This window comes from Salvelinus sp. IW2-2015, linkage group LG13, assembly GCF_002910315.2.
Source record: "Salvelinus sp. IW2-2015 linkage group LG13, ASM291031v2, whole genome shotgun sequence".
NCBI lineage: Eukaryota > Metazoa > Chordata > Actinopteri > Salmoniformes > Salmonidae > Salvelinus > Salvelinus sp. IW2-2015.
The window spans coordinates 31,522,565-31,533,402 of NC_036853.1; the positions used below are offsets into that span (position 1 = coordinate 31,522,565).

A 10,838-nucleotide genomic window follows, 5' to 3' on the forward strand; every position below is an offset into this window, starting at 1 on the left:
GATAGAGCAACTGGGGAGAGAACCGGAGAGACAGCCTGGTGCGGGGCTGCCACCGAGGACTGGTACGTGGAGGTGCACCGGTATACCGGACCGTGAAGGAGGACACGCGCTCTTGAGCACCGAGCCTGCCCAACCTTCCAGGTTGAATGATCCCCGTAGCCCTGCAGTGCGGCGAGGTGTAATAGCCCGCACTGAGCTATGCTGGCGAACCGGGGACACCATTGTAAGGCTGGTGCCATGTACGCCGGCCCGAGGCCAGATGCGTTGGGCCGGCTTCATGACACCCGGCTCGATGCCCAACCTAGCCCTACCAGTGCGGCAGGTGGAATAGCCCGCACTGGCTAAGCGACGCGTACTGGGACACCGTGCGCTTTACCGCAACACGGTGTCTGACCAGTACGACGCCCTCTCACTCCACGGTAAGCACGGGGAGTTGCTCAGTATCCTACCCGGCTTTGCCACACCCCGCGTGTTCCCCCCCCCCAATACATATTTTTGGGTCTGACTCTCGGGCTCCCAACCGCGTCGCCGCGCTGCCTCCTCATACCAGCGCCTCTCTGCCTTCGCTGCCTCCATCCAACTCCGCCTTGGGACGGCGATATTCCCCTGGCTGAACCCAGGGTCCTTTGCCGTCCAGGATCTCTTCCCAGGTCCACGAGTCCTGTGTCTTCTGTTGCTGCTGTCGCTGCCCTTCTCCACTCCGCTTGGTCCTTTGTTGGTGGGTGTTTCTGTAACGGCAGATTTCCTCCTCTTCGTCTGAAGAGGAGGTGTAGGGATCGGACCAAGACGCAGAGTGGAAAGTGTCCATAATTTATTATAAAATTAACTGAACACTACAATGAAACAGATTAACAAATAGAATCCAACCGAAAACAGTCCCGTGTGGCACGAATACTAACACGAAAGACAAACACCCACAAACACACACGTGAACCCCGGCTGCCTAAGTATGATTCTCAATCAGGGACAACGATTGACAGCTGCCTCTGATTGAGAATCATACCAGGCCRAACACAAAAATCCCAACATAGAAAATCAACCATAGACAAACCCACCCAACTCACGCCCTGACCAACTAAAATAAATACAAGACAAAGGAAAACAGGTCAGGAACGTGACACTTATTCTAAAAYATATCAAATTATATATATTTTCTCATCAATCTACACACAATACGCCATAATGACAAAGTGAAAACAGGTTATTAGATTTTTTTGCAAATGTAAAAAACTTAAAAACAGAAAAACCTTATTTACATAAGTATTCAGACCTTTTGCTATGAGACTCAAAAATGGAGCTCAGGGGCATCCTGTTTCCATTGATCATCCTTGAACTCTTTATACAACTTGATTGGARYCCACCTGTGGTCAATTCTATTGATTGGACATGATTTGGAAAGGCACACACTTGTCTATATCAGGTCTCACAGTTGACAGTGCATGTTAGAGCAAAAACCAAGCCATAAGGTCGAAGGAATTGTCCTAGAGCTCCGAGACAGGATTGTGGTGAGGCACAGATCTGGGGAAGGGTACCAACATATTTATGCAGGCTTGAAGGTCCCCAAGAACACAGTGGACTCCATCATTCTTAAAAGAAAGAAGCTTGGAACAACCAATACTCTTCCTAGAGCTGGCCACCTGGCCAAACGGCTCAATCGGGGGAGAAGAGCCTTGGTCAGGGAGGGGACAAAGATTCCGATGGTCACTCTGACAGAGCTCCAGAGTTCCTCTGTGGAGATGGGAGAACCTTCCAGAAGGACAACCATCTCTGCAGCACTCCACCAATCAGGACTGTATGGTAGAGTGGCCAGACGGAAGCCACTCCTCAGTAAAAGGCACATGACAACCCGCTTGGAGTTTGCCAAAAAGCACCTAAAGGACTCTCAGACCATGATAAAAAATATTCTCTGGTCTGATGAAACCACTTTCGCCTGAATGCAAAGTGTCACATCTGGAGGAAACCTGGCACCATCCCTAAGGKGAAGCATGGTGGTGGCAGCATCATGCTGTGGGGATGTTTTTCAGCGGCATGGACTGGGAGACTAGTCAGGATCGAGGGAAAGATGAACGGAGCAATTTACAGAGAGATACTTAATGAAAACCTGCTCCAGAGCGCTCAGGACCTCAGACTGGGACGAAGGTTCACCTTCCAACAGAACAACGACCCTAAGCATACAGCCAAGACAACGCAGGAGTGACTTCAGGATAAGTCTCTGAATGTCCTTGAGTGGCCCAGCCAGAGCCCGGATCTGAACCCGATTTAACATCTCTGGAAAGACCTCAAAATGGCTGTGCAGCGACGCTCCCCATCCAACCTGACAGAGCTTGAGAGGATCTGCAGAGAAGAATGGGAGAAACTCCCCAAATACAGGTGTGCCAAGTTTGTAGCGTCATACCCATGAAGACTCAAGACTGTAATCGCTGCAAAAGGTGCTTCAACAATGTACTGAGTAAAGTGTCTGAATACTTATGTAAATATGATATTTCTTAAAACCTGTTTTTTTCTTTGTCATTATGGCGTATTGTGTATAGATTGATGARGGAAAAAAACTATTTAACCTMTCTTGGGTAGGGGGCAGTATTTTCACATCTGGATGAAAAGTGTGCCCAGAGTAAGCTGCCTGTTACTCAGGCCCAGAAGCTAGGATATGCATATAATTGGTAGATTTGGATAGAAAACACTCTAAAGTTTCTAAATCATAACTGATATGTTATGAGTATAACATAACTGAGTATAACATAACTGATATGGCAGGAGAAACCCCAAGGACAAACCATCCCCCCCAAAAGAAAATTCAGCCTACCACTGTTTTCAATGGCTGTCACTTTTATTATAAGGCGAAATCCTTCCAGATTGCAGTTCCTAGGGCTTCCACTAGATGTCAACAGTCTTTAGAAAGAGTTTCATGCTGGTTTTTGGAAGAATAAGCCAGAAATTGTAGTTTTTTTAGGTGGCTCCCATTTTGGCTGTAGTGTTTCCAAGCGCGTGGAAGAGAGCGCGTTCTTTGGTATTKTTCTCCGGTAAAGACAATAACGATTCTCCGTCTTAAATTTGATTGTTTATTTATGTATTAGGGTACCTAAGGTTTGATTATAAACGTTGTTTGACTTGTTTGGAWAAGTTTATTAGTAACGTTTGGGATTCATTTTGTATGCATTTTGATGGAGGGTAACTGGGTGGATTATTGACTGAAGCGTGCCAGCTAAACTGAGTTTTTATGGATATAAAGAAGGACATTATTGAACAAAATAACCATTTGTGATGTATCTGGGACCTTTTGGAGTGCCAACAGAAGAAGATCATCAAAGGTAAGGCATTTCGCCATAAAGCMTTTTTGGAATCTGACACAGYGGCTGGATTAACAAGAAGTTAAGCTTTATTTTGATGTATTACACTTGTGATTTTATGAAAGTKAAATGTTTATAATTCTGTAGTTTGAATTTTGCGCTCTGCAATTTCACAGGATGTTGGCCAGGTGGGACACTACCGTCCATAAGAAGTTAATCTATTTAAGAATAAGGCTCTAATGTAGCAAAATGTGGATAAAGTCAAGGGGACTGAATATTTTCCAAATGCGCCGTAAGCCCTTTTAGGTTTCCAACTTCACTTGCACACCGTTTTCAYCATTTTTCTATCTGTACTGTTTTGTCTTTCACTAGTTTTCTCTGGAGCGAATATATGAAACCCCCCCCAAAAACTAAAACCAGTACTATATGTTTCTTTCTGACCTTTCTCCTGTTGATTTCTAGACAACATACTTTTTGACCATCAGTCAGGTGTACACTGCTGGATACGCCACCTCCCTCATCTCCCTCATATCAGCCATTTTTGTCTTCGCTGTGTTCAGGTAACACTAGGACATACTCAGTCCAATATTAGTTCCTAAGAGATACACAGATACATGATAAATAGATAACRCTGTAAGAAAGGACTGCATTCATATAGGTATTATAGTTTATAATGGTACAGTATATATTGTATGGGAAAACATTTGTAAACATGGACCCTCTAAACTCGCCTGACAGGAAATGAGGTCAGTTTAACAAGAAGTTAACTCACCCGTACAGGAAGTTCCACTGYACCAGGAACTACATCCACATCAACCTCTTCTCCTCGTTCATCCTGAGAGCCAGTGCCGTCTTCATCAAGGATGGGGTTCTTTTTGCTGATGAGAACTTCGACCACTGCTTCATGTCCACTGTGAGTGCCATGATGTCATCAACAAAGGACACTTACTATACTGAATTTAATGTCCCAATACTGTTTCTAACTCCCTGTGACTTCTACCTCTTACACCATCATATATTTAGATAGTCTATACCGTATCTACATTAACGTCATGTAAGTTCATAGAGTATCCCACCGATCTATACTAAGTTCCTGAAACTGTATAAAGTCTTCCTCCTAGCACTTTCCTCCTTTGAATGTCATTGCCTTCAGAGTGTATGACTCATCTTGTTGTATGGGAACAGCGTGAGATGGGGAGATTGTGAACACTATCTCACTGGAACACATTTTAACTTATTGAAACGAGTCTGTGAGAGAGCGAGTCGAGACTTTCTCCTCAGTATATTTTATGCTGATACATGCTTCTAAACAGAGCGAGTCGTCCAGTTGAGAGAAAAGGGCTGTGTGTGCAGACAAGGCGATGGGGCATTCTATACTTAGAAAGTAAATCCAYAGCACAGAGAGGAGATCGGGGCAATAGAGAGTCAACTATAGAAGTATAGAAAGGTGTGAAAGTGTGATTGTGTCTCAGGGAGTCATTGGCATGGTGGATGGGGCACCCGAGGGTGAAGGGGAGGGGTGGAGGTGGCAGTGTGTAGGTAATTTGCTAATTGAAATTTTCCTTGAATATTGTTGCACATTGCGTATTCTAATATAAAGTTAATAAYATTATTATTTACATATTGTAACAAAGTGGTAACTATCCAAACATTGGGATATGCAYGGGCTTTTGTGGAACTCATACACTTGTGTAAGCCTCATTAAAACTACAAAAGTGTCAGTGAACCGGAAAACAGATGAACCGGAATGACATTTACTCTCACGGCTGGCCAAAAATAACTATGTGKCAGCCACGCCCCTACTAAGCCACACCTCCAGTCTTCTGATCTCAATAACCCAGCATCAACAACCCAACATTTGTCTTTTTATAGAAAACAATTCAACAACTAAGTGACCCAATGCCTAGAACCCAGCAACTGGGTCAGCCAAACAACACAGCAYTTTGAGTGTGTGTATGTTGTGTTCTCCTGCAGACAGAGTGTAAATCAGCAGTGGCGTTCTTCCAGTTTAGCATCCTGGCTAACTACTTCTGGTTGCTGGTCGAGGGCATGTACCTCCAGACCCTCCTTGCCCTCACCTTCGTCTCACACAATAAGTACTTCTGGTGGTACACACTCATCGGCTGGGGTAGGTGAYCGTTCTCAATCTGTCCTCTTTCTTTCTATCTCTCTCCCACTCTTTCTGTCTTTCGCACACACACCTATCTCTCKTTTCACACTCACTCTATCTCTCTYTKTCTCTCTTCCCTTCTCCCTCTCTCCTCAACAACTCAAAGAGGCATGGCTTTGTTACAACATCTTGCTGATGTTTGTCCATTCTCTGTGTCTGTTAGGTTTCCCAACCACAATATTGTTGGTGTGGGTTCTGACACGAAACTTCTATGATAACAGAGGGTAAGTATGGAAACTAGCATTTGCTTTGAATTTACTCTGAATTGATATTGTCATGTAGCCTATATATTCATACATGAATCCTAATGTAATACCATTGGAGATTGGTAATAATACGGTACTGTCTGATATCATCTTGTTCTGTCCCAATGTAGTTGCTGGGACGACACCGATGTGGCCTTCATTTGGTGGATTATCAAAGGGCCTATAACTGCATCACTGCTGGTGAGTAGCCTAACACTCACCTAACCTTACCTAACCCTAACCTCAAATCTAACCCTGACCGTGGTCTCCACCCTAAACCTCCCCTTAGCCTCAACTCCAACCCTAACCCACCCTGTGTTGTAAAGTATTCAGCCCCAACTCATCCTCTTTCTCCACTGCTTAAGGTCAACTTTATCATCTTCATTAATGTGATCCGTATTCTGGTCCAGAAGCTAAAATCTCCCGGTGTCAGGGGACACAACACAGGCCACTTTCATGTGAGTCCCCCCACCTCCTCACACACCACACACACACAACACAACACACACACACACACACCACACACACCACACACACACACACACACACACAACACACACACACACACACACACAACACACACAACACACACACACACACACACACAACACACACACACACACACACACACACACACACACACACACACACACACACAACACACACACCAACTAACGATGATGGTTCAGTGACCACGCTTGCGTGATGAGTATATATTAAGACCAGAACAGTTGTAATGGCTCCTCAACAAATGCCTAGGCATTGGCCTAGAGTGTAAATTACTGTTCTGGCACCAGAACACTCAAGTTCACACACGTAGACACAAATACATTATTGTTATTATTCTCTCTTCTCTCTCTGTGTGTGTGTGTGTGTGTGTGTGTGTGTGTGTGTGTGTGTGTGTGTGTGTGTGTGTGGGTGTGGGTGTGTGTGTGTGGTGTGGGTGTGTGTGGCTGTGTGTGTGCGCGCGCGCAGGAGGCTAGCTAAGTCCACCCTGTTCCTGATCCCTCTGTTTGGGATGCATTACATGGTGTTTGCCTTCCTACCAGAGAACACAGGAGAGGAGGCACGCATCTTCATAGAGCTGGGTCTGGGATCCTTCCAGGTAGATGTGTCTGTGTGCGTGAGTGCCTGTATCGCGTGCCTGCTCACGTGTGTGTGTGTGTGTGTTTATGCAACGTACAGCATGTGACGTGCAACGTGTGTTGGGGATGACGCTGTCTGAATAAGTGTATTTTGACGTAATACGGTTGAAGTCGGAAGTTTACATACACTTAGGTTGGAGTCATTAAAACTCGTTTTTCATCAATGGGAGCAATTTCCAAATGCCCGAAGGTACCATGTTCATCTGTACAAACAATAGTACCCAAGTATAAACACCATGGGGCCATGTAGCCGTCATACCGCTCAGAAAGGAGACATGTTCTGTCTCCTAGAAATGAATGTACTTTGGTGCGAAAAGTGCAAATCAATCTCAGAACAACAGCAAAGGACCTTGTGAAGATGCTGGAGGAAACAGGTACAAAAGTATCCATATTCACAGTAAAACGAGTCCTATATCAACATAACCTGAAAGGCCGCTCAGCGAGGAAGAAGCCACTGCTCCAAAACCGACATAAAAAAAGCCAGACTACGGTTTGCAACGTAGGGGGGAAAGATCGTACTTTTTGGAGAAATGTCCTCTGGTCTGATGAAACAGAAATAGAACTGTTTGGCCATAATGATCATCGTTATGTTTGGAGGAAAAAGGGGGATGCTTGCAAGCCRAAGAACACTATCCCAACCATGAAACACAGGGGGTGGGTTTGTTGTGGGTGTGCTTTGCTGCAGGAGGGACTGGTGCACTTCACAAAATAGATGGCATCATGAGGATGGAAAATTATGTGGATATATTGAAGCAACATCTCAAGAAATCAGTCAGGAAGTTAAAGTTTGGTCGCAAATGGGTCTTCCAAATGGACAATGACCCCAAGCATACTTCCAAAGTTGTGGCAAAATGGCTTAAGGACAACAAAGTCAAGTTATTGGAGTTGCCATCACAAAGCCCTGACCTCAATCCTATAGAAAATCTGTGGGCAGAACAGAAAAACGTGTGCGAGAAAGGAGGCCTACAAACCTGACCCAGTTACACCAGCTCTGTCTGTTAAGTGCCTCCTTGAAGGAGGGAGGTGCAGGAATCAGGAGCAGGAGAGCAAGGAAGTCCCAGTGGCACAATAGTTTATTTCAAAGTCCCAACTCAACAACAACATGGGGGGGGATACACCCAAACTCTACTCCTACACACATACCAAACCGGTACAACTGCCGTGTAAAAGAAAACCCTGTGGTGCAGACATGCACCCCTAACAAAGTAACCACAGCAAAACAATCCCGCACAAAGACTAACAGGCAGCGGAGGTAAATAAACCCACTGAAATCAACTAATAGGACAGACGTGTAAACAACACAGACAGACACAAACGAAAAGGAAAAATGGATCGGTGGCAGCTAGTAGGCCGGCGACGACGACCACCGAGCACCGCCAGAACAGGGAGAGGAGCCACCTTCGGTGGAAGTCGTGACACTGTCAGAAGGAATGGGCCAAAATTCACCCAACTTATTGTGGGAAGCTTGTGGAAGGCTACCCGAAACGTTTGACCCAAGTTAAACAATTTAAAGGCAATGCTACCCAAATACTAATTGAGTGTATGTAAACTTCTAGCCCGCTGAAATAAAACATTCYCTCTAATATTATTCTGACATTTCACATTATTAAAATAAAGGGGTGATCCTAACTGCCCTAAGACAGGGAATTTTTAATGGGATTAAATGTCAGGAATTGTGAAAAACTGAGTTTAAATGAATTTGGCTAAGGTGTATGTAAACTTCCGACTTCAACTGTATATGATCTTGTAATAACGTAGCTAGTCAAAATGGCCTGATGTACAGTACAACTCACTTTCTATTCCTTCTTCTTAGGGCTTTGTTGTGGCTCTGCTCTACTGTTTCCTGAATGGAGAAGTAAGCAGGGGGGTTACCAACATAGTTAGAATGACAGAATTAGAATTTTGATTGAATAACACGCAGTGTTCTTACTGCGGAGACAAAGATGAAAATCCAAAATTCTTACAATAGACTGCTTTCTCAAATCTCTAATGTCCAGATTATCTTAAGTACTGTACGCCATGTACAGACCTCTCAATGTGCTTTTAAATGAGAGCTTTTCTCTCTCTCTCTCGCTCTCTCACTCTCTCCCCCCAACAATTCTCTTTCTCCCCAACAACTATTTCACTCTCTCTATTGCTCTCTCTGACTCTGTGTGTGGTGTGTGTGTGTGTGTGTGTGTGTGGTGTGTGTGTGTGTGTGTGTGTGTGTGTGTGTGTGTGTGTGTGGTGTGTGTGTGTGTGTGTGTGTTGTGTGTGTGTTGTGTGTGTGTGTGTGTGTGTGTGTGTGTGTGTCTCTAGGTGCAGGCGGAGCTGAAGAAGCGTCTGTGGAAGTGGCAGACCCAGGGCTATATGAGCTACAGTAGGAGAAGACGCACCCTATTCACAGAGAGCTCCACCGTCACACAGATCTCTGTGCTGGAGAAGTCCTCCCCCAAGGAGCTGCCCTGCATCAGTGACACACACACACTCACACACACCGACACACCGACACACACACACTCACACACAGCTCTGTCTCAATCTGTGACGACACACACACCCTAACACACAACTCTGATTCCACCTGCACCGACACACTCACACACACTGTCTGAGTGAACAAAAAATAAATGTCTCTCTTTTCCTTCTCCTTCTCCTGCAATCCCCAAATATCAGATAGAACTGTCTCTAGAGAGGTCTCTCTTTGAATGTTGTTCTATAGATTGAGGTATCTGTTGTGTTGACTGATTGCCTTGGCTGAGGGGTTCCATAGACTGACGAAGAACTCTACAGAAAAATCCTTGAGTCCCTATATCGCAATTGCCACAGTTTGACCAGATTCCCAACTGAAGCAACCCTTATAGTATCTACAATATACAGTATATTTCATAGTACAATGATATACACAGCCTTGTGTGTCAGGGCATTTTGAACTGTGCTGTGTTTGGGTTGTTTGCTAGTCTTTTTGCCAGACATGGGCTTGCTGGCTGTGTGCTCTAGTCACTACAGTAGACTCTAGTGGACTGTGCTTGTATCTAGAGTAGTAAGAAATCAAACCGTGTCTGCGTCTGAAAARGCAAATTATTCCCTATATAGTCCATGTTCAACTGACCTCTCTCCCCTCATCAACCTGAAGTGTACAGAGAAGAACAACTACTTATCAGTGGTGGGAAAAGTACCCAATTTTCATACTTGAGTAAAAGTAAACGATACCTTAATAGAAAACTACTAAAGTAAATGTGAAAGTCACCCAGTAAAATAATACTTGAGTAAAAGTCTAAAAGTATTTGGTTTTAAATAAATGTAAATTGCTAAAATATACTTAAGTATCAAAAGTAAAAGTATAAATTATTTCAAATTCCTTATATAAAGCAAACAAGACAGCATCATTTATTTGTTTTTTTATTTACGGATAGCCAGGGGCAYGCTCCAACACTCAGACATCATTTACAAACGAAGCATGTGTTTAGTGAGTCCGCCAGATCAGAGGTAGTAGGGATGACCAGGGATGTTCTCTTGATAAGTGTGTGAATTACACAATTTTCCTGTCCTGCTAAGCATAAAAAATGTAACAAGTACTTTTGGGTGTCAGGGAAAATGCATGGAGTAAAAAGTACATAATTTTCTTTAGGAATGTAGTGAAGTAAAAGTAAAAGTTGTAAAAAATATAAATGGTACAGTAAAGTACAGATGCCCCAAAAAACGACTTAAGTAGTACTTTCAAGTATATTTACTTAAGTACATTACACCACTGCCACTTATACCTTATGGATTGTATTGCAACACGTTGCACAGTGCACTAGCACATCTGGAGCACTACACTGTAAAGTTATTTATTTAGACCCTCTTGTTTTTTGCGATTAACAATAGATGCGTAAATCGACATGAATGAATGAATTATATAGTCTAGAATGGTTGTGTTTTTGAAACTGTGCACTCCTGTTTTCTTGGATTACATTGCATTTATTTAGAGATACAGAACCAGATGTTATAAATACCAATTTCAACTTAT

The 10,838-nt window shown here is 43.8% G+C and overlaps 1 protein-coding gene across 1 annotated transcript in view; it reads left to right on the forward strand.

The window, feature by feature from the left end:
• The window catches only part of LOC111971222 (pituitary adenylate cyclase-activating polypeptide type I receptor-like), an 87,544-nt gene extending 76,706 nt beyond the window's left edge, over positions 1–10,838 (forward strand). Inside the window, 10 exon segments of the mRNA XM_070446042.1 lie at positions 3,750–3,847; positions 4,068–4,200; positions 5,262–5,415; positions 5,621–5,681; positions 5,834–5,903; positions 6,068–6,159; positions 6,678–6,807; positions 8,661–8,702; positions 9,146–9,311; positions 9,314–10,838. Of these exon segments, the coding sequence (XP_070302143.1) occupies positions 3,750–3,847; positions 4,068–4,200; positions 5,262–5,415; positions 5,621–5,681; positions 5,834–5,903; positions 6,068–6,159; positions 6,678–6,807; positions 8,661–8,702; positions 9,146–9,311; positions 9,314–9,441 (1,074 nt within the window). The 3' untranslated portion in view covers positions 9,442–10,838.